At 35.7% G+C, this 27,834-nt stretch overlaps 1 protein-coding gene across 3 annotated transcripts in view; it reads left to right on the forward strand.

Moving 5' to 3' along the window:
* KCNQ3 (potassium voltage-gated channel subfamily Q member 3) overlaps positions 1-27,834 on the forward strand; it is a 431,416-nt gene that overhangs the window by 151,856 nt on the left and 251,726 nt on the right. The window contains exon 1 of one of the 3 annotated variants that reach the window (XM_074265422.1): positions 1,930-27,025. The exons of the other annotated variants lie outside the window; for them this stretch is intronic. Within the exon in view, the coding sequence (XP_074121523.1) occupies positions 26,985-27,025 (41 nt within the window). The 5' untranslated portion in view covers positions 1,930-26,984. Of the gene's footprint in view, positions 1-1,929; positions 27,026-27,834 lie in introns of those variants that run through there. 3 annotated transcript variants of the gene reach the window in all.

Genomic DNA, 27,834 nt, shown 5'->3' on the forward strand with positions numbered 1-27,834 from the left:
AGTTATAGTTAGGTTCCAAAATTATCTTCACAATTAGCTTCCAAAGAGGTGATAGGCATAATGTGCAATGGCCTCGTTAGACCACATCTACAATATTGTGTTTATTTTGGGAAAGATATTGATGAGTTGGATAGCATCCCAAGGAGGCTGCAGCCAGATCTGGTGAAAAACCTTCAGGTCAGTTGAAGAAATCTGACATATTTCACGTGAAGAGAAGACCCAGAGACTACATGATAGTTGCTCTTTAAGCTTTTGAAGGTGTTGGGTGAAAAGGGGAAGAGAGAATAGATTCTGTGCCCCTTAGTTCCAGGAAGTAGGAACAAAGGCCATCAAGGGGCCATTATACAAGAATAATCACATGCTTGATGCAAAGGAAAACTTTGCCATGCTCAGTTACCTGAAAATGACATGGGCTGATTTAAAAAGCTGAATGGGCAAAGGCTGTATGATCATTTATCAGCTATAATATATAAGGGATTCTTAATAAGGTACAAAGTAAATTAGATGACTTCTGAGGTTCATTATGTCTCAAAAATTCTGGGATTGTGAATAAATATCTCTTGTGCAACACATACACAGAGTATATTTTTTGGATGAGGAACTGGCAGAGCTAGGGTTTCACTCTAAGTCTTTAAGATCCAAGTCTAGCTGGACTGTCAGTTAATAAGCATATTTATTAAATGTCTTATGTGCCAGGAACTACATGAAGAGTAGAGGATGCAAAAAAAAAAAAAAAGGCAAAAGACACTCCCTAAACTTGAGGAGCTCCAAAATCTGATAACATACAAGAATGGTATCCAGATTGGAAGAGACAATGGCTTAAGGAAGAGCATTGAAAACCCCATTGTAGAGAAAAGACAAAACGCATTGGAATTCTGGAATATTAAAATAAAGTATTTTAATAATAGTATTCTAATATACTGACTTTTTTGTTATTTATGCATTTTATTTTGCACATTTAAAGGCATAATTCTAAGAAAAGCCCACAGTCTTCATTAGATGTAGGAAAGGTTAAGAATCTCTGAAGTGATCACAATTACACAAGTGAAAGATGCAAAGGGCTGAAACAGAAGAGGAATACCTGGAACTCATGGTTGAGCTTATTCCATGGGAGTTGGAATATTTAGTGTAATTACCTGGTACAACTTAATATCCAACTGATTCAATATCTAGCTGATGTTTTTTCTGAAGGTAGCAGTTCAGCCAGATGCTGTCTGAGACATACATTGAGAAATGAATAATAATAATAATAATAATAATAATAAACATTTATGTCACACTTGCTATATTTCCAACACTGTGCTAAGTACTTTGCAATTATTATCTCATTTGATTCTTACAACAACTCTGAGAGGTAGGTATAATTAGTATCCTCATGTTACAGATGAGAAAACTGAGGGAAACAGAGATTAAGGGTCTTGCCCAGAGTCACTCATAATAAGTATCTGAATTTAAACTCCAGTATTTCTGACCCAGGTGCAGCACTATAACCAGTGCACGACCTTGTTGCCCCATTGAGCATGTTAGGGAGCCATACCACTTTCTTTGGTTGTTTTCAACACTAATATATTATTAGAGACATGTACAATGTTAACTATTCTCACGCATTTTAGTCCTTGCCCTGGGGACAAATAATAATGCAGACACACAATAATATAAGCCTTTGGTATGACTTTATTTCACCACCTGATGTGTAGCTCATTGAATGGGTTGCCATGGCCTTGGAGCCTAACTCAGCTTTGCTAATTCTTGATTTAGGGGAACTACATGCTATCAATCAATCAATAAACATTTATGAAATGCCTGCTATATGTCAGGCACTGTGCTATGCACAGGGGTACAAAAAGGAACAAAAGACAATCAATGCCCTTCAAAGAGCTTACAATTTAATGATAGATAATGTTAGATAACACATATAAGTACATAAGTACCTTGACTTAGTAATTGCTTCTTCTGGGCTTCAGTTTCCTCAGCTGTAAAGAGAGGAGATTGAATTAATTGAGCTTTATAGTCTTTTCCTGATCTAAATCCTATGAATTTCTAAGTACAGTGAATCTTCCTTCTGGTCAATAGGGAATTGGGCTTGGGGTCAATATGACCTCATTAATTAATTGTGTGGTGGTCTGGGATATATCTCCATCTCTCAGAATTTTGAATTCCTTCTCAGAAGAATGAGGGGAGGGAGAGAGCTTTGCCTTGATGACCTCTAAGTCCAGACCTAAATTTATAATCTTTCCTCTGTTTTTGTTTGTTTGTTTGTTTTCTTTAAAAGACAGGGTACTGTGGTGGAGAGAATACCAAACTTTGTATTTGAAAACCTAAGTTAGAATCATACCTTAAATACTTAGTAAATGTGTGACTGACCTTTGTTAAGTTGTTCAAGTCTCAGATATCTTTTATGTAATAATTCAATAATAAATATTATTTATTTATAATTATTATTTATAATAATAATGTCATTGAGAAGGGTTGTTATGAAGAGCAAATGAAATAATTTACTTAAAATGCTTTGCAAACTTTAAAAACCATATAAACATCAACTAATTAATGTTTATCCTGTCAGTTGAAAACTAGAACCATTTTTGTTTCCATGGACCTTACCTCAGCTTCCTTTGTAAAAGTGCAATTTCCAGGCAATCCATGCACAGTGTTGTAGATATGTATGTGATATATTTCCTTCTGTAATTTAAATGTGTTTTTTCAATTAATGAGTATTTATTTTTTCTTCCTCCTATCACATCCCTCATCCCAGGGGAAGAATTTAGATCAGGTGATATAGAGAGAATCATAAAAAATAAAATGAATTTTTTATTATATAATTAAAAAGAATATTTTGCAGAAACAAAATCAATGCAGCTAAGAGTAGAGAAGGAATGATTAAGTGGAAAAAAATGGCAGAAAGTTTCTTTGATAAATTTCTCAGTTTTCAAGAAATTTGATATATTTCAAGTCCTCCTTAGGTAATCTTGAAATTAAAATATGGAGGAGGTCTGGGCACAGAAGTGGAGCATTGTTTATAAAATCTTACTTTTTTCAACGTATTTATTAGTTTTGCTGACTTTCCCTCTTCTTTCTCCTTTTAAAAAATAAATCTTTGTTATATGGAATAGTTCTTTAAGAACAAAAAGAGACAGAACCCAGGGGGAAATCTATGTGATGTGTGAAGATTAAAAATATGTATGTATATTAAAATCTGTTTTAATAAAGGAAAAAATAAAACCACTTGAAAATGCTCAATATCGAGCTTATTAGAATAGACTTTTTGATATGATTGTCATTGAGAACCTTCTGAGTGACAAGTGGTCAGCTGTGGACCCAAGCCTAAACTGAGAAAAAGAACTAAAGATTTTTTGAACAAGATGGGAAAAAATGCAAGAAAAACAAAACCCCAGACCATCTGGTACAACATATGCATAGCTTAGAGATAGGCGACCAGCCCACATGGTTCCTGTGGTTCGGCTTCCTTCTGGTTCCTGAGACTGGATGCTTTGGTCAGAATAGGGCCAATGTCTGTAAAGACTCTCAATGGGGAGGACAGCACAGAGTGGAAAGCTAGGCATAGGGCAAGATAGGATAAAGGAAGTCATGTATTCAACAAGAGCTCAGTTGTCTTCTATAGTTCTATTTGGCATCTGATCTTGCGGATAAGGTAACCTTACTATGGTTAACATTTATAACCACAGTTTCCATTCTATTAAATTTCAATAAGAATCACAGAATTTTAGATCTGAGAGTGTTAAATGGTAGTAGGTGTAGGAGGAGAGTGGCTGCAATTTTCAAATATTGTTATGTGGAATAAATCCAGAGAGATGACCTAGGATGACAAGATAAAAGTTGGTTGAAGACTTATTTCGGTTCTCTAAAGAAAGACGTTTCTTATCTGTGGTTGAGGAACTTAATATTTTTTTCATTTAAATCACTGAAACATAAAAAAAAATGATCATATAAAAATCCCACATAAACACAACAAAACATATGACCATAAGTTGATGCTTCCTGTGGTTCAGTAGTACTGAATTTAATAGAATGGGATACTTTATAAAGTAATAAGTTCTCTATTGACGGAGAGTCTGGTTCACCACTTATCAGGGAGGACATCAAAGAAATTCTTCTATTGGATCAAGGAAATTTTATATGTTTATATATAAACTTCTAGAGCTTGTGAATGCCAAATCCAGGTTTCCAAGTTTCAACTTTGATATTAAATAACTGTGTGTCCACAGTTAAGTTATTTCACTTTTCTGGGTGTTAGTATCTGTAAAATGAGGTAACTGGACTAGATTACCTATCCATAAAGTCTTATCCACATGTCTCTATGAACTCAGGTATTATGACTGAAAATTTTCTGTTCTTTCAGTTGTTACAGTCTTGGAAAACTTGAACCCCTGTGTTCCTTCTCATATCAATATTTCAGGAAAAAGGTTTTCAGGATAAATGTAATTATTAACCCATCACTACACATCCTTTTGCAGAAATAAACATTGGTGATGTCAGGAGAATCACATAAATAACCTCAAAAGGCCTTCTAATTTCAAAATTATGGGATTTTTTTCTGATGTGTTCTAACTCCCTCATTTTATAAGGAAGCAAAAAATTGTCCAGAACAACTAGCTAGTGAGAGAGCTGAGGAAAAAAGCCAGATCCCCAGTGTTCTTTCCGTGCTACCATATTGTTTTTGTTATTTTTGAAAGAATACACAAATGAGCCTTGCTTGTCACTGATTTAGATTTTTCCTCCTATGAGTCACATGGCACTCCATGCATTCCTGCCCATCCTATCTTTCTCTCTTACATGTGGTTCCAAACAGTCATCACAGTAAGGCCACTAAAAGGGCTACAGGCTTTCTTCACTTTCTTTTTATATCACCCTTGCCTTTTGACTCTGGGTATATTCTTTGCTATTGCTTTATCTTTTAAATGACAATATTAAAATAGATATTACTACCTCAGAGGACTATTGTGGGGAAAGCATTTTTAAACATAACTATTACATAAATGTAAGTTGTTGTTAATGTGGCAGCAATAAGAGCTAGGTTGTCTTGTGAGGTAGTGAATTCAGTATAAAAAAGAACTCAGAATTTTATTAGGCCCTATTATAGGCAGGCAGCTGTGCTAAATAATGAATATACAAAGATAAAAATAAAATAAAAAGAGTAGCTTAAGGTAATTATTCTTTCCTGGAAGTGGACTAAAGGGAGGTTTTTAACTTGGGCAAAATGACTGGACCAGGACACTAAGTTTTGGAAGGCACTAAGCCAGGCTGATTTTTGTGCCTTCCATGTTTGCCTTCTTAACCCATCACCTTAATGGCTCCTTGATTTAGTAATAGTAACAAGTCATTCATGTTGGTCATACTTTACACTAAGTACTGTTCTAAAAATTAGGGATACAAAGAAGGTAAAAGTCCCTGTCCTTAAGGAGTTCACAGTTTGATAGGGGAAAATAATACACAAAAGGAAATTGAAAAGCTGGAGGGAATTGGAGAAGAAGAGTAATCACCACAGGGTCATGCAGTTTTCTGGTCAGGTGAGAAATGATGAGGTATCTGCCTTGAGCCCCCTCCTTAAATAGATAATTTTGCTGGAGCTTTTTGATGTTCCATACTCCACCCTCTCTAATCATAGGGAGGGACAAATTTTAGGGCCAAAGGAACAGAGAAAATATGAGTTTCAAAGATGATGAATTACTGAAGGAAGATGAGTTTCTGGAGAGAGTGATAAAGTCTGGGTTAACAGCCAGATGGTAATGATGAGATTATATCTTACTTTCCCTTCCCCCTCAGCCCAGGTGATATGCCTTCCACCAATTAGCCCTTCCCTTTGCTCTTTTGCCCTTGTCTCTTTCTCTCTTTCCCTTTCTCTTGTTCTCTCCTTCTTCCTCTTCCTTTCCCCTTTCCACTTCTCTCCCTTTTTTTTCCCCCCTTTCTCCTCATCTCCCTCTCCTTCTTTCCCTCTCTGCCTCCCTCCCTACCAAGGAGATTCATATTTCTCGTGAAATAAAAATAAATGATCTTTAAGATCCCTTCTATCCCCAAGATTCTTTGATTCTATGATTGTGATTCTCAATCCAGTCTTATACTCACCCAGCATGCACATGGCATTTAATAATTTGGAGTTTCTCCTTCAGGAGAGCCTAATATGGTTTCCCAGAATCCAGATGTGATATGTTGGCTGGACTCTCCACTCCTTTCCAGACCACTAGTGCTGTCTGAAAATGAAATTACATTGGAGGGATATGTCTTGTTTGTCAGAAGAACCCATAATTCAGTGTTCTGCCATCCTCTAAATGTCTGAAGATTAATATTTGACAGTAGTACTGTCTTTCTGGGAATTCAAGTAGTACTGCTTTATTTTCACAGAATTGCCTCATTTTCTCCCTAAAGCAAAGGTCCTAACATCCCCTTATTCAATCTATCAGCTTTCACCAAATGTCCAGAAAGTTCATAAAGATAATGCTTACCTGGCATTTTAGTTCACAGAAATTCAAAGAATAATTTATAGACATTGCATTCAGTATTCAAAGCAACCTTAGGAAGTAGCTTATATATATTTTTAAAAATTGTACTTTTAAAATTAACAAGGATTTTCTTCTCTTCCACCTTTTTCCACTCCCTCTAAAAACTGGGAAAAGAAAAAGAAAACTTTTATAACAAATATACATACTTCTGAGCTACCATGGGTATCTACACTGTCTAATACCGAAATGGTAAATATGGTGAGTTCTTAAGGATCAGGAAGGGGTATCAGGCTGTCTAAAAAGGGGCAAACCAATGCAAGTTGGAAATGGAACAGATCAATTCTTTTATGAAATTCAGTAGTGGGAATGGGTCATGAGGGAATTTCAGATGTGGAGAGGAATCAGTAACACGTGGCAACTGATTGAATAGTAGAAAAAGGAAGAATTTATAAGAAAGGAAAAGATCAGAGGTAACTTCAAAGTTTTTAATATAAGAGATGAGAAAGAGGTAGAAGTTTGAGTTTTCTATACATTGTACTTCTAGCCTGGTGAAATAGGTTGAAGCAAAACAAATTCCCACATGGGGAGGTAATAGTTGTAGACATCATTATACCCTCTCTGTGGATATGTATATTCTTAGAACAAGTATGTGGTAGGATGGAAGCTCCCTGCAATTGGACTTTGGGGAACTGAGTTAAATCCTTCATGATCTGGAGTAATATTCAATCTTTCTATCATATTTTACTCAAAAATCTTCAACCAGCTCCCTCTAATATAGAAGTCTCAACCTAAAACATAAAGTCTTCCATCTAGTTTCTAGTTTTATTAACCTAAGTTCTACCAATGTTTACAATCTAATTTCCTATTATTCCTCCTATTATTCCTAAATTAGCCTATTAACTGTTTCCCATAAATAGTGTATCTCCTTTCTATGGTTTTGTGAAAACCATTCCCTCACCATATCTGAAATGTACTTCTCACCCAATCTCATTGATACTCTAGTTTACTTGAAAGCACAATTCATGTGTGTTCTCCTTTATCTAGTCTGCTTCCTTTGCTATATTTTCCCTCTTGAAATTACTTTGTAGATGTTGTACCTTCCCCACATGAATGTAAGCTCTTTATAAGGAAATGATCATTTTCTTTTCTCATTTTCTTCCTTTTTTTTTAAATGTCACTATCTTCTAGAATAATGGGGCACTTAAAATGGGAGTTGAGAGGAGAAGCACTAAGGAGGTAGTACTCTTCAAACCACTGTACTATTACAACTTTACATTATAATATATAATATATACATATATATACTTTTATATACTATATATTATATTTGTATACTATATTATATAAATATGTATATATAATTCAATGTGTAAAATTATATTAATAAATAAGAGAAACATGATATATATATATATATATAATAAAATCACAGTCTTCTTTGAATATGATAGTGTTTGTAATTGTAGGTCATTTTCCAGTTCATATTTTTAAAAAATTACAAAGAAGTCAGAAATAAAACTGAATGAGTTGAACATATAATCACAAATTTAGAGCTTCAAAAAGCTTTAAAGAGCATCTAATCCAACCTTCCCATTTTATGATTCAGCAAGAATAAGTGATTTGCACATAGATTTATAGTTAGAAGGTACCTTAGAGATCATTTATTCCAATTTCTTTGATAGAAAAGGAAAGACATATCTTTCATTCCATAGTTTGCAGATTTCAGAGCTAAGAGTGGAATCCAGGTCCTCTGATTCCATCACTAGCAATCTTTCCATTGAACTACCATGGCATGTATTGATGTTAATAGCCATATTTATTCTTCAGATTTTTTTTTGTCACTCCCAACTGACTTGTAACTCTTTGGTTACCAGACTGGGGGACGGCCTTAACTAACCCATATCTCTTTCCTTCTTTCCCTTCTCTCCAAATTTCATGGTGCCTTTCAAGGGCTTCTGATTATATATAACACACCAGAATTACCAAAAACCTCTTTCTCAGAAGCTTTGGATAGTGTTTGTAAGCGTACATGAATCTGCCTTTGCTATTTCCAGTGCCCTTTCCTTTATCTCTAAAGAGTCTCACCTATTTCTGAAATTAGCCTTTCACAGTCAACAAGTTTTTTTTTTTTTTTTTCCCCTGCCAGATTCCTTCCACCCACAGGCTCTTGTCTATGTGATATAGAAATTTTTTTCCTCCAAGTTGTGATTTTCATGAGAAACTTGTGACCAAGAGTTAGCTGCAACAGAAGATCAAAATATATGTTATGCTTTATAGAAATTAGTCACTGATTACATTGGGTAGAAAAACAGGAAGAGGGAAACCTAATTTTGTCTAAGAATTTTGAAAAATTTTTTCTGCCTTTCATCTAATGTATGCTCAGTGACAAAGAAATGTGCAAGCTATTCATCTGAGCAGTGCATATCTCAGAATCCCCCAGACACAGAGTGGGAAGTCATCTTAAGAGGTATTCATCTAGTCTACTCTCCTACCTCATCTTTGTCACTAGTGTCTTCAAATGGACACTAGTATGTGGTAGGATGAAAAACTCCTTCAAATTGTATTCTGAAGAACTAGGTTGAATCCATTGTGACCTGGGGCAAGCTCTGTACCACTGGATCCCACTTTTCATTTCTTTAAAATAAGGGGGTTGAAATAATTAATGATCTCTAAGATAGCATCTATCTTTAAATCTCTGATCCAATGACCTAGTTCATAAAGTATCTCCTATATGAAGTCTTTCCTGATCCCAGTTCCTGTTTTCTGGACCACAGCATCTGTAAATTACTTTGCATTGATTTTGAATATATTTTTGTCATCATATCCCAGGTTCATAGCATCAAACATGTTAGGACTTCTTTTTTTTTTTTGTGGTGACAAGGAACTGAAAACAATATAGACACTGGTTCGATGGGAAATATTTCAAAGCAGCAATTCTGTTTCTTGAAATATTCTCTTCTCCAGGCTAGAAATTTTCTGTTCTTTTAGTTTGTCTCACATGGCTTAATCCACAGGCTCAGCATTCCTAATCATCTTCTTCTGGATGTTCTCTTATTCTTTCTGTGGCAAAGATAACCATGGGCTTTGATAGCAACTATCCAAAGGTTTCTATAAATTTGGCAAATGCAAAGAGTTATTTTTTCTTTTGCATTTTTATAAGCCTGAAATTTGTAGTTCTACATGCAAAAGATTTGAGAATTAGAATTCCCCAAGAGAGTGTGGGTGGTGAGGAGGAGGAATGTGCAGGGGTCTCTGAGATTTCCCTGTAATCATTCAATTGTAGCATTCAAGGATCCTTGTTAGGTGTAAAGAGAGTGTTTAGGTGAATGCTAAAGAACTTCAGCTCTGCTGACTAAAGAAACAGGAATAGTTGGAAAAGGGAAAATGAAAATATTAACTAATGCCACTTCTTAGCCCAATGATATTTAACTTCTGTGGGCATGATGAGGAGCCTTCAGTAGTATTTAGGTAGGTCTAGTCCTCCTCTTAAGACTTATGTGACTGATACTGGTAGGGCTAAGAATTCTCAAAACTAGCTTGAGGCTAGGAAGAGAAATCTTGCTTTACTTCTTATATACATAGCTGCTTGGTGGACATATAGCTATTGTCTGGTCTGTATGCCTGGTTTTGAAATATGAAGTATTAAAGAACAAAAAATCATAGGATCCTATATTTAGCGCTGGAAGGGACCTTCGAAATCATCAAATCCAATGCCTCACTTTATAAATGAGAAAACTGGATCAAAGGAGCTTAAATGGTTTTCCCAGGATCACACAGATATTAAGTGACAAAAAAATGGGCCTGATCCAGAGTCATTGCTTTTTCTATTCTAATACTGTAAATTAGTCGGAGCATTTATGAAGCAGCATCCTTTTACACAATAAAATGTTTATGTGTATTTTTTTTCCTTTTGAGCTTCTCAGCGACTGTGGGAGGTAGATAATATCAATGTTATCTTCCTAATCATTAATGATTGAGGGATGAGGGAACCAAGGTACAAAACCATGAAGTAGTAATTCTTCCAAGATCAAATGGGTAGTATCAAACTCTGGATTCAAACTGAAAGTCCTCTGACTTCCAAACCCATGTTTTTTTAAGATTTTGTTTTTATTTCCAAACTTAGTTTTTCATTAACATGTGTTTTGTCCTCATTCACCTTTTCCTTTTGAAAAACTATATATGCAACAAAAATGTATAGTCAAGCAAATCAAATTATCACATTGTTCACACCCAGAAGTGTATGTCTTCTTCATCCTGAGCCTGTCACACTTCTGCCAGGCAGTAGGGAACAGCTTTATCACCAGACCTCTAAAATAGGGTTCAGTTGTTGTGATGATTAGAGTTTTCTTTCATGATACTGTGGACACTTTGTATTTTTTCCAAAGCAAAACCTACTCAGTCAGTCAGCCAATCAACAGAAGGTTTAGGTGAACTGAAGCCCTGAAAATGGGCTTGGGGGAAAGAAGGACAAGCTGTTAAAACAAACATCACTTACACTCTGACCTAAATAGGATTGAGGATATGATATGAAGAGTTACTCCTAAACCTTCCACACTGCCTGAAATTTCCTTATTAAAGATTCATTGCTTAGCTATAAGGTCTGATAACTCTAGAAATTCCCCATCAAGACATAAATACCCTCAGGAGATGGGATAGCACTTTAAACCATTATCAGTCACTAACATTAACAAGGGAATATTTTATCAGATTACTAATTATCATTGTAGCAAACAAGAAACAGTTCTCCTCCTTTTATCCCCCAAGGAAATAGGGAGCCTGAAGGTCAAAGCTTCCCCAAATTCATAGAATTTCATAGTTGGGAAAGACCTCAGGGGCCATATATTGCAAGCTTTATTCCTTCTCCCTGCTATGATTCCCTCTACAACCCAGCTGACATCCATTAGTATATCCTTGGCTGGAAGATCATCAATTGAAGTGAATTAAAACTCTCCAATAGGAATTAATTCCACTCCATAGTTCTTTTTTATTATAGCTTTTTATTTACAAGATATATGCATGGGTAATTTTTCAGCATTGACAATTGCAAAACCTTTTGTTCCAACTTTTCCCCTCCTTCTCCCCACCCCTTCCCCCAGATGGTAGGTCGACCAATACATGTTAAATATGTTAAAGTATAAATTAAATACAATATACGTATACATGTTCAAACATTTATTTTGTTGCTATATAAATTTTATTTCCTTCTCTTCTTTACAGGACATTTTTGGATAATTAGGATTTGGACAATAGAAAGAAAAAATGTGAATTAGATAGCTAAAGGAGATATTGGTAAAGGTGACTAAAAGAGAAATTGAGTTCAGATAGGTACCAAAGAAATGCTTTTTTGCTTGTATTTTTTTTACCAAAATGACTGGAAAGAGAGTTCTTGAGGAGAAGCTGGTAGGTGTCAGGAAAGAGAGTCAAGATCCATTATGAGCAGCTACAAGTATAAAATAAGTCAAGAAAAGGAGGAAAAGGAGAAAGAGGAGGAGAGGAAGAAAAGTAAGAGGAAGAGAAGAAGCTGGAGAATAAGAATAAAACACTTATCATATAGTGTTTTAAGGTTTGCTAAATACTACATATGTTAATTCATTTGATCCTTACAACAACCTTGGAAACTAAGGATTATTATTGTCCTCATTTTACAGATGAGAAAACATGCTGAGAGAGATTAAATGACTTTCTCAGGATCACAGAATTAAGAAGTTTTTGAAGCCAAATCTGAACACAGATCTTCCTGACTTTATATTTACCCAGCCTCCTTCTCAGCTGTCTTATGTTTACACTCTAACAATGACAGCAGCCTCTAACAGTTCTGTAATGCTTTTAAGTTTTGGAAATAACATTGCAAGTAGGAAACCAAGATTCACTGGTTAAGTCTCACCACTAGTAAAGTCATAATTTGAGCCAGTTCTGTATTAGTATCTTATCTCCTTTACAGAATCCATTAATATGGGTACTATGTTTTTGCTAAGCTTTATTGATTATTTACACACAGTGCTCTGCAGAGGAAGGTATAACAAATGTTAATTGTATTGCACTTACTGTCTCAACTCCAAAGCTAGAGATGTTTCTTCCAAGCTAAGGAGCTGTCCATATCACATGCTAGCTAGAGGAATATGACTTGCTCTTAGACATATCATCTGGTACTTTAGAGTGTGAAATGTAGGTGGTTGTATGAGGAGAGTGGTATCATACTTTATGGTTCTGGACACCAGCTTGTTTTCCATTCTTCAGCCTAATGGGGAAATTTTTAAGGTAAACTTTGTTCTTTGACTTGGAGTGTCTGCTGAACAGTTCATTGCCGTTCAAGTATGAATCACCTTGGTTACCCTTATTATACTTGCAAAAGAAAGGAGAATTTTTTTTGTCAGTGTAGGAGTACTTGTATTGGAGAAAGAGGCCTTGTTTTGCCTTCCAGTGGGGGAGGCTGGTACCTCATACCTTCCATAGAGAGATGGGCTGAGATAGATTTACAGGATAGCTGTGTCATCCTGACCTTTAGAAATGCATTCCCCTTGCAGGGATGACACTCACCTTTAAGTTGCTGACATTTTCTCAGAATGATTTGGATGCTTTAAGTTACAGGAGACTAAAGGGGGAAGGGTAGCTAGAGAAAAGTAAGATAATTAAATCAGCTAAGGCAGTACAAGACCAATTTTTAGAGCTTAGAAGTCAGAATGGCTGCTCCAGATCCAACTTTTCCCCAAGAAAGGGATCATAGATTAATCAAAAGGTAATATATAAAGTTTGATTAATCTATGATCCCTTTCTTTATGGAACTGATAGTCCCAAAGGGAAAGATGACACAAATATTGTAGTCCTTAAATTAGAATGCATGAAAAAGTTGCAAAACAAACAGTTTTGAGAAGGGGAAGCAGGAGACTCTTACTGACAGAAGCTCATAGAATTTTTTATTGAGGAAGTGACATTTGAATTAGGCTTGACAGGACCATAAATAGCTAATAAGAAAAAAAAAGTAGCATTTACTTGACAGTTTAAGGTTTGCAAAACTCATATATAAATATATATATATGAATTTGATCTTCACAACAATCCTGTGAGGTAAATACTATTATTAACCCATTTTACAGATAAATATGCTGAGAGAGATTTAAGTGTTTTACTCTGGGATATGTAGTATCTGACACAGGATTTGAACTCAGATTTTTCTGACTTCAAATTCAGCAGTCTATCTATTGCTTTAAGAAAATTCTTTGACTATAATTTGGGTTTTTATGTCCCCCGATGATTCATAACTAGAATTTAGAATGTTAGTACTACAGGGAAAGTTATCTTCTTTCTCATTTGACAAATAATTAGACCAGGGCCCCAAAACTTATGTAAATTTGAACAGAATCGTGACAAGGAATCAAGTTTGGTACTTAAACCAAGTCCTTTTTCTACCTTTTACTGTAACCAATCATGAATATATTTTGATAATGTAGCATTATAATCAATGTAGACTGACCAGAAAGGTCAGTCAAATTCTATAAAACCTTGACCCTTGAAACTGACATAGACTCTCTTCTTAGAAATCCCAGCTTCCATTAGGGCTGATATTTAGTGCTACTACTCCTTATGTGTTCTCTTGATAGGACCTCTATCTTCTCCCTCTCCTATATTTATTTGTGTTTACAACAGTTCCTATTATCTTAAGAATCAAATACAAGTGCTTCTGTTCAACACTTAATGCCCTTCGTGACCTGATCCTAAATCAAAATTTCAGGTTTTATTATACATTATGCTCTCTTACTCCCTTTATGGTCAAGTCAAATTGCCTTTCTCAATTGCCTTTTCTTATACATAGCACTCCATCTCTCAGCTTTGTGACTTTGCAATCCCCTACGTTTGAAACATAGTCCTTTACAATTTCCACTTTTTAAAGTCCCCAATTTCCTTTAATACTTAGCTCAAAGGCCATCTTTTTAAATAAGGAGTTTTCTTGATCCCCTTAGCTGTTAATATCAATCACTCTTCTGATATTATCTTACATTTATTGTATATGTATTTTGGATATATCCATAGATGTGCATTTTGTCTCTGCTATAGAATGTAGCCTCCTTGAGGGTAAAAAAATGTTCATTTCTGCCTTTGTACCCTTAATCCCAGTCACAGTGCCTATTATGGTTATATAACAGGTACTTAGAAATTGCTTCCTGGCTGACTTTTTAATTTTATATTTATCTCTGTTCACATTGTTTCCTCTAAATAGAATGTAAGCTCCTTCAAGTAAAGTACTGAATTGCTTTTGCATTTCTATTTTCATTGCTAAGAATTATGTCTGATATGTAATTGGCACTTAGTAACCTTGGGCTAAATTAAGAGAGGCATACATTTCAAGGATAAGAAAGTGATAGTATCTCTATACTCTGCTTTGGACAGGCTATTTTGGAAGAATTGTATTCAGTTTTTGGTACCACAGCTTGAGGAATACAATCATTAGATACAGAGTATTCATAAGTTAAGAATAATTATGGTGAAAACCTTGGCTCTATGTCAATAAGGATAAGATAAAGGTTAAGGGAATATGTAACTTGGGAAAGAAAAAAAAGACTTAGGGCATGATAAATGTCTTCAAGTGTTTGAAGACCTGCTGTGAGGGAAAAACATTAGATTTGTCCTGTTTGGCTCCAGAATGCAGAACCTGAAACACTCTCTGGAAGTTTCCAAAACGCTAATTTGTATATGGTTTAAGGGGGACAAATTCCTAACACTCTGGGTTATCTAAAAGTTGACTGGGTTCAATCAGGAGGTAGTGGGTTCTGCCCTACTGAAAGTCTCCAAGAAATGGCTAGATGACTACTTCTTGAATATGTTGTAGTGAGGGTTCCTTTTCAGGAGTGGATTAGACTAAGTCACTTGCCTCTTCCAACTCTGTTAGTGTTTGTTAGATCAATGAATAAATAAATGAAAAGTCAAGATAAAAAGTTCATTCCATAAGGTAATATGGGTGTGGCATATAGAAACACAATTGAAATTGGAATGAAAAGATCTGAATTCAAGTCTGGCATTCCATAGTTGCCTGATCCCTGGAAAACTATTTAACTTAGCCAGTCCTCAATTTCCCTATTGGCAAAATGTATATCATAACTTTCCTAATTTTAATGTTGTTTTGTGTATTGAAACTCAAAAACTCTATATAATGTGATTATTACTATAATTAGTGGTTCTCTGATTAAATATCTAAATACCTCCACAAATTGATCTCTTCTTATATTTCCATACTCCTTACACTTTCCTCCACTCCATATACTCTATGTTCTAGTAATAAATGATGTATTTCCTGTTTCTCATATATTGTTTTCTAACTTTTCATGTTCATGACTTTGCACCAACAACCTTCCTTGCTTCCTTCCCTCCTTCCCTCCTCACCCTCCACAGGAATGTGATAATTAAACCATGGGGAAATTTATGTTGTTCTTTAAATATGGCTTTAAGGTATGAATTTAATTAATTATTTAATTGTCTATACATTATTTCCTACTGATAGAATGTAAGCTGCTTTGTATTTAGAGTACCTAATAGCTAGCACATTGTAGTCACTTAATAAATGTTTATTGATTTATTAGGACACCACTGATTGATTAATACCTGAGCTATCTTATGGGCAAGAAAGGTTAGTGAGGTGCATAGAGTGCTACACCTAATGTTAGGAAGATTTGAGTGCAAAATCTTCAGAAACTTAGTAGTTGAGAAATTTTGGGAAATCCTCAATTTCCTCAAAAGTATAATGAGTATAATACCTCCCAGAATTGTTGTGCTGATAAAATGAGATAGCATATAAAACATTTTTCAAATTTTAAAATACTATATAAATGATATTGTTTTTGTTGTACTGTTGTTCAAATTGTATCACAACAGCTTCTGGCTTTCCTTTGCAATAGATTAGTTTTGTAATGCCTCAGTTTCCCTGATTTGATCTGCCTCAGTTTCCCTGAATTGTAATACCTGCCTCAGTTTCTATGAATTGTTCTGTCTCAGTTTCCCTGATGGCAACTTCCCCTTTCTGGCCATTAGGACTGAGATAATTAGGGCTGTGGAGCTCTGGAATTCCAAAGAGTCATAAAACACCAGATGGCTTATCTTAAATACCTAGATGGCATTCTCTCTCTCCTGAGCCCGGGCTTCCTGTCTCCTACTATACCACCTTCTTATCCAAATTTATGATCCTTCTTTCTTTACCCCCAACCTGTTAGAATTAAAAAGCTATGATCCTTCTTGCAATTTTCACTCACCCAGTGCTCTGCCCTGCCTCTTGCCTTTGTTTCCCTAATGCTAGAGCCCTATAAAAGTCTCTGGAATTACTTGCTCACTGCTGGATGATTTGAGACAAGAGTACCAACCTAGTCAGCTGGCTAGTATAGCTTCACCAGTCCAACTTCACCTATTAAAATATTAAAAACCTCTAATCTCTGTCTTGCCTCAGTTTCTCCAGCATTAAATTTCTAGCATGATTTTTCAAGATGAAGTATGATGATAATCTTATGGTTGGTTATGGAAAATTTACTTGTAAATTATGGTCAAGTATGTAAAAGTGTACCCATCTACAAGCTCCCCAAATTCATGTGATTTTTGAAAGACGATTCCTTATATAATTTCTAGGTGTTCTATGCTATTGTAGAAGAAAAGTCATTGTCTATACTTGGCACAGTTCAGTTTTAACTGGCTCAGGAATGACGAAAGCCCCAATTCCCTTTAATGTCTACCATAATGCATAGGATCACATATGGAAATCATGTTCTAGAAACACTGGGGAATATACATTACATTCCAATAAATAATACAAAATACATAAATACAACACATACAATAAATATAATGAATACATAAATACAATAAATACTATATATAATACAAATATGTAATACACAATACAAATATATAATACAAAAGAGAATCAATTCCTGTTCACCAGGAAGTCGTATTTTAACCAGTAATAAATAAAAATATGTACACATAAATATAAGATAACATTTTGGTGGGGGAGGGAGAACTAACACCTCATCCTGAGATGAATCAGGAAAGCTTTCATGTAGGAGGAGATATTTGAACAAAGGTAAAGAAACTAGGAATTCTATAAACTGGCAATGAAAAGGGAGTATATTCTGGGAATCAGGGACTGACAAAAGCACAGAGATGGAAGATTGAATGCCATGTATGAGAAATAGCAAGGCTACAGAAGCCAACTTTCCTGTAGGAACAATCCCAAATTATACAAATGAAGCATTTCAAGCTTTTTAGAACATCCTTTCACAATTCAGGCACAGCCTGTGAGTAGGAACATTACTAAGAGATCTGATTGCTGATCCCTCTGGGTTTCCCTATCCTCTTCAAAGATCAGGCAAACATTTTGCTTCTGGGATGTTAATTACATCTGAAGCAGTTTGTTTCATAATAATGGGAGGCCTGATAGTTTTTATCTTGGGTGACTAGGAGACTGCCACTGTTTTCCTCCCTTTAAACTAGGAGAATCAAGAAAAGATTAATTCATGGGTCTAGCATATATAGCTAGAGTTTAATGACTATGCATAAAGCCTTGGGATATCACTTTGGTTTTGTGTTTCATGCTGAAACAATTTAGAATCATGGCCTGGAACATTGGATTATTAGCGTCCTAATGTACTTTAGTATGTTGAATTTTATAACATTGATTATTAATGCTAAAATGGACCTTAGAACATACAAACAAAAGCTTTTAACATTCTCTATTATGTTTGAAGAATTTGAGAATTGCTTCTCTACTCTATCAGTGTTCTTAAATGATGGTGCTCAGAGTAAAATATTGTACTCCATAAGTGACCTAAGCAGGTACCATGTTGTCACCTTCTCATTCTTGGAAGCTGCTTCTTTCAATGTAGCTCAGGATCATATTAGCTGCCTTTTTTCCATTATTCAAAAAGAAAATTTGGCTGTCAAATTATCCTTCCCCCATTCTATATTTTTGAGATCAAATTTCTGAATGCAAGTATGATTTTACATTTATTCCTATTGCATTTTATTTGATTTGATTCATCCCAATATTCTAGCCTGTCAAGATCTTTTTTGTTTCCTAATTCAGTCGTCTAATGCATTAGCTATCTCTCCCAGCTTTGTGTCTTTGACAAATTTCATAAAGATGTCATATACCTTTATGAAATTCACTGATAATAATGTTAAATAGCACAAGGCTAGACAGAGATAGCTAGAACAGGCTACTTTTATCAAGTAAACATGGAACCATTAGTGACAATGACTCAAAGAATCATTCTAATTGTACTATTGTCTAGCCCATATTTCCTTATTATCTACCCGGCATCTCCTCTCCTTTTCCACAAGAATAGCATGGGATATATTATCAAACTTCAGGTAAAATATATATCCACATTATTTTTTTTATCTACTAGTTAGATAAATCTATCAGTCTGGCTTGAAAAGTTTTTTTTTTTTTAATATACATCATATTAGCTTTTTATGAGCAATGCTTTTTTTGTGTTTTTTTTTTTTAGAAATTTAATAATCATTTAAGGAAGGAAGGAAGGAAGAAAAAGAGGGAGGAAAAGAGGAATAGAGAAAAGAGAGAAAAAGAAAGAGAAGGAAAAGGAGGTTGAAATAAAGAACCTCTAAATCTTTTCATTGTCCTTACTTTTTCTCACCAGTCTTAATTTATTCTGAACTTTGGCAATTTTGACATTCTTGTAGATTGCTAAAAGACTGCTATTCTTCTCCAATTATGTAACATTATTTATTCACTTTTTTTTGCTTTTACTTGCCTTCCCTTCTATTATTTTATATAAATCTATTTTAAAAATTCTGAATTAGTTGATTAGTTCTCCATATTACTAATTAGTCACTTTAGCCAATTTCTGCTTTTTTGTCCTCATTGAAATGTTTCCCCTTTTTGGTTCAGAATGTCATTCTTGTAAGTTTCTCCTCTCTTCTGGGATGATTTTCCCAATAAGATTTAGTCTATAGAAGATTATTGGTACTCTGAACCCTTTGAAGTCTGCTTCCTAGGATTCATGTCAGAGCATGGTTTTTGTCTCTATCAAAACTCTAAAAAGGAATGAGCACTTTTCCTCACTGCCCTTCCCTCCCTATAACATATTCCCATTTTCCCCACCCTTGCCTTTTGATAATCTGTCCTTCTAATTCTCTGTTAATAATCTAGCATTTTTCTTTCTCAGTCTATAGGGGAAGCCTTCTCCCAAATATCAACCTTTGAGTAGCTTCAATAGCACAATGTCATGACTAAAATCCTAAATGAGCTCAGAAAGGACTCACAATTAAACTTATTTTCATGGGGACATGGATAATCACACATTGGGTGTAATGGGGAGTCAGCACAATCTAGTAAATAAACTAATGGACTTAAAAGTAGAAGATCAGATTCACATCCCCTCTCTGATTCTCAGAAAAGGGTTTTGGCGAATGGCTCTTTCTTCATCTTCAAATGCTTTAATTCTTTGCTAAGGCAATGCTTTTTTATGTCAGTGACTTTGGGCATGCCACATGAAACTTATACAATAAGGAGAAATGGATCATTCTCAACTGCATAATTGAGAGAATTATCCTACAATTATGTTCTAGACTCAATTCCAGTGTTACCACAATGGGCCAGTCATAGGGAACACTAATCTGCAAGCTTTCCTGTCATTTGCAATCAGGTGAAAGGACAGCCACCACTCAGGAGCTCTTAGATTCCAAAGTTGCAGTCATATTCATGGTCTGTCACTCCTATGGTGGCCAACTGATTTGCAGACTCCAACCCATAGAGCTGGGTGTTTGCCTGATGGCACTCACACCTCATTGCCTTAAGCACTTTACAATTTGGCAGGTACTTATTGGCTTCTGCCATACAATCATAGAATTGGAGAATTGGAAAGGACATTACAGACAATGTAGTTCAGCTCCCCAATGAAATATGAATTTCCATGTCAAGTAGGTATCCAGGTTTTCCTTGAATATTTCCAGTTATAGGAATCCATTATCTCATATAGCAGTTTATTTCACTGTTTCCTTTCTTCTATTGACTTAACATCTGCCTCCTTATAATATGAATTATTTTTGTTGTTGTTATAAGTGCTTTCTGTCTGCTACAGCACCATGTAACTCTTAAATCAAGAAAGATAATCTCTGTCCTCCAGGGTAAATTCCAGAGGGAATTTGCATTATATTAAGGAAAAGCAACCAGATTGGAAAGCAGGTTGTAAATGGAGGCATAAGGAAAATAGATTGGAGAACTAAGGACTCCATAAAATGAAAACTTACCAATTAAAGGCCAGAATCCCAGGGGGATGAGTCAAATTTCAGTGGAAAGAGGCTCAAAAGGAGGATGGAATATGGGCTTAGAGATGCCTGGAAGTAAAATGATGGGCTAGAGACTGGGTGAGATAAGAGGAAAGCTGACCAATCAGAGCCCAGGGTCCAGAGTCTGGTGGGAGGAGTGCAGTTAGCATGTTCTGATTGGAGGCATACTGGTAACCAGCATAGAATAGAAAGTGATATGACCAGAGAGTGGTTTGCCTTACACAAAGATAGTTGAGGTAGGAACTTTTAGAAGGAAAATTAATGAACTCTACTTTGGATTTGTTCAGGAGACTAGGGAACGAGACAGAATTCTAGAATACCCTTAGGCATAGGAAGTGGGGAGGAGGAAGGGGAAAGGACGATGAACCATGAGAAGTCAAAGTGGTCAAGAGAACTGGAAGAAAGCAGTGTCATAGAATCTTGGGGTAGAGAAAATACACAAGAGGTAATCAACCATGTCAGTACTAAAGTGAGGTGAAGAAATATGTAGCCTGAAGAAAGACATCAGATTAAGCAAAAAAGAAATCATTCCTTCTGGTTTTAGATTCTAAAATATACAATTAATGCCTAATATGCCCCATTCCTAAGCAACCAAATAAATCTCTTTGCAAAATGAGATGGTTTAACTATATTATGTCTATTTTATTATATATTATGACTGTTGTGTTCTTCAAGCTCTAAATTTTGCTGCTCTTTATTGAATGAAAGTAGGGAGAATATAAACAGGCAATTAACAAAATTTAATATGCAGAATGTTAAAAATAAGAGATTCCTATCCCAGCCTTTCAGATTTAAAATAAAAATTGCTCGACCAATTCAATTTAATTTTCTTCACTTCAGTTCAAGTTACCAAACATTCACTAAGCTCCTAAGATGTGTAATATTTTTCCCTAAATGCTGTGGATTAAAAAAAAAAGAAAAGAATGAAATATTCCTTCATTCAAGCAGCTTCTGTGCTATTGGATATCACAATACATGTAGTATTATTAGAATGCAAAAAATTCACTAAAAATTTGTAAATAAAAGTCCTAGAATCACTCTCTCCTAATCATCCTTTGACATTCTGAGATAGAGCAGCATTAATATTATAATGTCCAGGCTAGCTCTCTGGAGGGTCTCAAGATCAATCAGAGTCAGGATCAGTCAAAATTCTTGGTCTTTAGGAGGAGAAGTGAAGCCACATGGCTTGCCAAAGATGAATCCTGGACTCTGGAGTCTGGAGCCTGAAGTCTTCTCTCCTCAGCGTGCTGTGGCAGAGAGGCTCTCACCCTTTCTCTCAGCCCTCCAATCCTTGCCTCTGATTGCCTCATCACAACACATTCAGCAAGCACCAATCATGAGGAGAGCCATCACATCACCATATGTTTATAGAACCATTATCACACCTTGAGTAGATAATTAGCCTTAAGTGCTCTGCTGTCTTAGATTCAAATACACCTTTTCAGAGTTCCAGCCCTCTACAAATATTATTGATTTTTTTTCCCTCAGAAATATAGGGGTATGACTGGTGTAGTTTAACCAAACTAACAAGGCCAGAAGGATAGCCTTGATATTTTTCTTCTGGCCTTGAAAATATTTCACAATAGGGAATTTGGATATCCCGTTTGGCATATTGAGATGATTAATGATAGAGTATGGAGAGCATTCTTGGCCTGGCTACTATTGACTCATTGATATCACACAAAAAATGATTGAATTTTGGCTATTATAGGACCTTGGAATGATATCATAAAGGGCAAAGGCATAGCACAGAGAAAACTGAGTCTCCGGTGAGAACCATAAGCTTGGATCTCTGAAGGAGAAGCTTACATACTCATGCATTGGTCTTCTTCAAGTGTAAGCCTATTAGCTCCCGAGGGGTAGCTATAGAGAATCTGGGGGAGAATGTCAGCCTCAGAGATAGCAATGGCTAGAAGCTGAGCTGTATTAGTAAAAATTTCTTGTCCCAAACTCCTCTAAGAGCGGGTCTTATTTAGTACTCAGGGATTTCAGGTTGAGAGATCCCAAGATCAGGAAGTATCCATGATGGGGAGAAGTGGTCTCAACAGTGTCTTTATTCTGAGATACTCAGACTGTGCAGGTACTTATGGTCTTAAAACCTGGCAACCACAAGAAGAAAGTCACTTTTCAGTGTCATAAATTTGGGACAGGGCTATATAATTCCTTGAGGGAGAGTGAGACTCATAGAAGGAAGGAGAATTTACTTGACTGTTTTAAACTCTTGTTAAAAATATTTTTCCCTGTATTTTCCATGGATTGAAATAGATATTGTCCTGAATGGAGGAAGGCAGGAGAAAAGACACCATGAGTCAGAATGCCATGGGGTGGAATCCAAAGGGGTTCAGTAAAGATGGTTCATGACAGATTTCCTATAAAGGGGAAATTTAACCTCAGGGATTTGACATAAGGAAGGTTTCTGATCAAACTTAGCAAGTTATCTACAACCTCCACAGAGGGTGGGACTAGGAGGCTAAATCAATACTTTTCCCTGCTTGCCTCAGAGAGTAATTCCATCAATACATCAGTATTTCTCTGCCAACCTCACCCTAATTACTCATCAGACTCATACAACATAGGACATTTTGATACTGAAGCCAGAAAAGAACCTTAGAGCATAGAATTTTATAATATGGAGAGAAATAAGAAGAATGAGGAAGTAAGAAAGACAGCAAGTAAGGGAGCATTTAGAGTATAGCATATTATAAGTGGAAGGGACCTTGGGGATCATCTGGTCTAATCTCACCATTATACAATTGAAGATAATAATCTGAGAGAAGTAACTTGCAAATCTAGTTATAGGTAGAGTGGATTCAAGACCCCATTTCTCAAATGCTTCTTCCATTCCATAATAAAACTCTGCAATGAAGAGGTTAGAACTTTTTTTTGCCCTAAATCCTTTAGTCTACAACATTTACAAAGCCAGAAAAATGATTTTAAAGAGCACTGTCCAGTTACCCTACTGGTTATCTTCATGTGAGAGAAAAGAAAAATATGCTTCTAGGCCCTTGAGACTAAGATAACCTTAAATACATTTCGTCTCATTAAGAATCAAAGAAGCACTGACACATTTTTAAAAGAAGTTTCTCAGCATTTGAATGACGCCAAATGGGCCTTGGAGTTAACATCTTTATGAAGGATGAACATCAACTCTCCTACTTTAAGCCATTCATTACTCATTCTCTGGAGCCAGTTTTCTGCCTGACTGTTTCCTCAGAACAGCCAACTCAATTTTCTTTCTGTCAACATCTTCTATGTGTCAACATCTCTAGAACAGGAAAGGGCATTTGTTTAAAAAAATCATCTTGCCAGTTCCAAGGGAAGAATGGTGATTTTGAACACAGATTCTCCCCTCCCATATCTGGTTTCTGTTTAGCTAATTCTGGGATTTGTAAAATAGAGTTTTAGGTTGGGAAGGGAATTATGTAATGCCAGAGTAACTGAGGCAAAATAGAGATTAGAGAGTTTTTAATAATTTACTTGAAAGGGAGAGATTTACTGGGAGCAAAGGATCCATGATTTGGTTCCAGGGCTAAATGAGACTATCATCTCTAAGAATCCAGCAAACAATGAGTTCTCAATGATATCATACATATACACATACATATATACATACATGTGGCTCAGATACAGGGTAGACTGAGGCAGGGTCGGAGTCAGAGTGCTGAGAGTGAGAATGGGACTAACAATCTGGTTTTGATAGGTTGGGGGGAAGCATGGGGGACATCTGATAATTTGGGATTACAGAATGGGGAGAGGCACCCAACATTCTGATGGTGCCTAAGATAGAAGGTCTTTCTCCTTATCTGGATCATCATAATTAGGAGGAAAGGGTGGTGTTGCAGTATTGACTGGAACAATTAGGAAGTGAGGCAGAACAATTCTGGGAAACCAAGGCAAGACAATAAAAGAGAACTGTGGCACAACAATTAAAACTGAATATTTGATCATAGTAGGTAGAATGTTAGAGCTGGGGGGGGGGAAGCTCTTCTTAACACATAAAATGTTAGATGTCCAAGTTGTTGGAAATTTGGAGGGACCTTAGAACACAGAATATTGGAATATAGAATGTTGGGATTAGAAAATAGAGCCTCAGATCTGGCATCAGGAAGACCTGAGTTTGAATATAACTTCATTTTCCTCATCTATAAAATGAGCTGTAGAAGGAAATGACAAACCACCACAGTAACTTTCCCAAGAAAATACCAAATGGGGTTACAAAAAGTTGGGAATGATTGAGACAACTGAGCAACAATAAAGGAATATCAAGTCCAACCCTGGTTATTGATGGTCTTATTTATACCAGCTGGCTAGAGTAAATGTCATTTTATTTATTCCGAAAAATACTATGGGGATATTTTAAAAAGGTGAACTGGATTGTCCCATTTCTCTGATTTTGTTACAAATCACTGATCTCCAGAATAAGAGAAAGCTACATTGCATCATAATAATGACCACTCAGTCAAGAACCCTTTGTGAAATACTATTAATTGTCAAGTGCTATATAAGGCATGGAGCATACAAATTCAAACATGAAATATCTTTCCTTAAAGAGGGGGAATATATATGTATTCCAAGGTATATTAAAAATTTATTCAAAATGAATATGAGGTATTTTGGGAAGGAATGCATTTGTACTATGGACATAGTTTCATGTGGAAGGTGCTGCTACAACTGAGTCTTAAAGAAAATTGAGGATTCTAAGACTTGGAGGGGAGGAGGAAGTCCATTCTAGTGAAGGATTACAAAAACAAGGCAATGGGGTATTGTGTTTGAAAAATAAGAAGAAAGTTAGTTTAAATGGGCTGTAATGAACATTCAGGGAAATAATTTATAATAAGAATGGAAATGGGGCTAGTTTGTAAAGGACTTTAAATGTCTGACTAAAAGGTTTATTTTTGATCATAAAGGTAACAGAGAGCCACTGAGGTTTAGAGAGGGGCATAGTATGATCAGACATGTTTTAGGAAATTTACATTGGCAGAGGTATGGAAAATGGATTAGACTGAGGAGAGATGATGGAAAAAGTCCAATTAAAATGCTATTGTAATCTAGCCTAGATGAGAGGTGATGAAGGGAATTACTAGGCTATTGATTGTGTGAGTAGAAGGAAAGGGTAGATAAAAGAGATGTGGTGGAGGTTAAAATGGTGAGAATTAGCAACTGATTGGACAAATGGAGGGAAGAAGAATAAGGAGGGGAAAATGAGTCAGAGGTTGAAAACCTTGGAGACTGAAGGATGACCTTGACATAATTATTACACAAAGACGAAGAAGACTGCTGGACCAGAGACAATTGAGTTTTCAATGTGTTCTCTGCTCCTTTCTGCTTTTCTAAATCATGGAATCCTTGAATCTTGCTTGTAGTATGAGGGAACTGCAAAAGCCATCCAATCCAACTTGTACCTAAGTAGATATTTGTGTCTTATTTAAATCTTTGTCTCCTAAATCCTTTAAGATCCAATACTTAAATAACTCAAAAGATCTGCAATTCCATCAGTGTGGACTTTCCCTCTACCTTATACTTATAATTCTAGATCCTTAATAACAGATAGCATTTATCCAGGGTTCCTCAATACCTCTAGATTCTTAATAACAATCAACATAACCCAATGTTTCTCAACATTCTTTGTATAGCTGCCTGTTATTAAAAGATAAAGACTGAGCTAAGACTTTTGGTATATATTGAATAATGCTTTAACATTTTTAAATCACTTAAAATATGCTATTTTTTAAAAAAAATCCTTCTCCAACCAGGTGATATAAATGATATCTCCATAATCTAAGCTAGATTGTTCTCAAAAGACCTTGTAATATAATATATTAAACATTCTTTTGGTAATGACTATTTCTGCATATTGAGGCAGTGAGGAGGCTTAGTGGATAGAACACTAAGCCTAGAATCAGAAAGACATAAGTCGAAATTTGGTCTCAGATACCTACTAGCTGTTTGACTCTGGACAGGACTACTTAACCTCTGTTTACCTTAATCTACTGGAGAAGGAAATGGCAAAACATTCCAGGATTTTGGCGAAGAAAACCCTATAATGAGGTAATAAAATATTGAACATGAATGAACAATATCAATCTCTACATGTAGATATAATAGTCTCAGATGATCTATAGCTCATTAATAGACCTACCCTTTTTGTCTTTCTAGCTTGTTAGGACCTAGAAAAACTATGGCTCCAATGGCATCATCTGTGGGAATCCAAGGTTACCTCCTGACTGAAGGTCACCATCAATGGAAGGGGCTCTGCAGAGTAGGCAATCAATACATATATGGTAAAGTGATAATTTTTATCTCTAGACACCTAGTACAATGTTGAGTACACAACAAGTACTAAATTGGTACTGGTAGTTTCCATGGTATAGTGGGTCATAAGTACTTTTACATCATTTCTTTTATTTGATTTTCACAAACTCATGAGATAAGATGCGAAGGAACAATTTGCCAGATGAGGAAACTGAGATGCAGAGGGGTGAGGTTAAATGGTTTAAATCATACAGCAGATAGTTAGTGGAGCTGGGGCTTTAACCCAGGCTTTTTGGCTAGACATACAGTACTTTTCTACCATATAACACTTCTATTGATCAATTAATTACCAAGATAACATTGGTCATTCAGGCTAAAAATATCTCTCTCATCAGATTGCTTTTGTGAATGTAATTCTCACATCACTTAGTTCTTTGGGCTAAGGCAATGAAGACAGATAATGGGATTTGGACTAAATTTGTGATTTCTTTGGTATGGGAAGACCTCCAACTGAGGAAAGTCGAAGATTTTTACTGCTACAGGTTGATACCTTCTCTGTGACTTACACTTTTTAAGAGTTGCCTAGAATGATTTCAGATGTATGAAGCACTTTACTAACTTCAAAGCACCTTATATATACTTGGTATTATTATATAATCAAGAGATTAAACAGGTTGTCTGTGACCACAGAGCCAGTCTTCTTGGTTCCAAAAACAATTCTCTGTACATCATGCTACACTGCCTGTCCTGGGCAATGAAGACCCATATTAAAAAGCACATATCATGGGGCAGCTAGGTGGTGCAGTGGATAGAGCACCAGCCTTGAATTCAGGAGGAC

Source organism: Sminthopsis crassicaudata, chromosome 1 (genome assembly GCF_048593235.1).
Source record: "Sminthopsis crassicaudata isolate SCR6 chromosome 1, ASM4859323v1, whole genome shotgun sequence".
Taxonomy (NCBI): domain Eukaryota; kingdom Metazoa; phylum Chordata; class Mammalia; order Dasyuromorphia; family Dasyuridae; genus Sminthopsis; species Sminthopsis crassicaudata.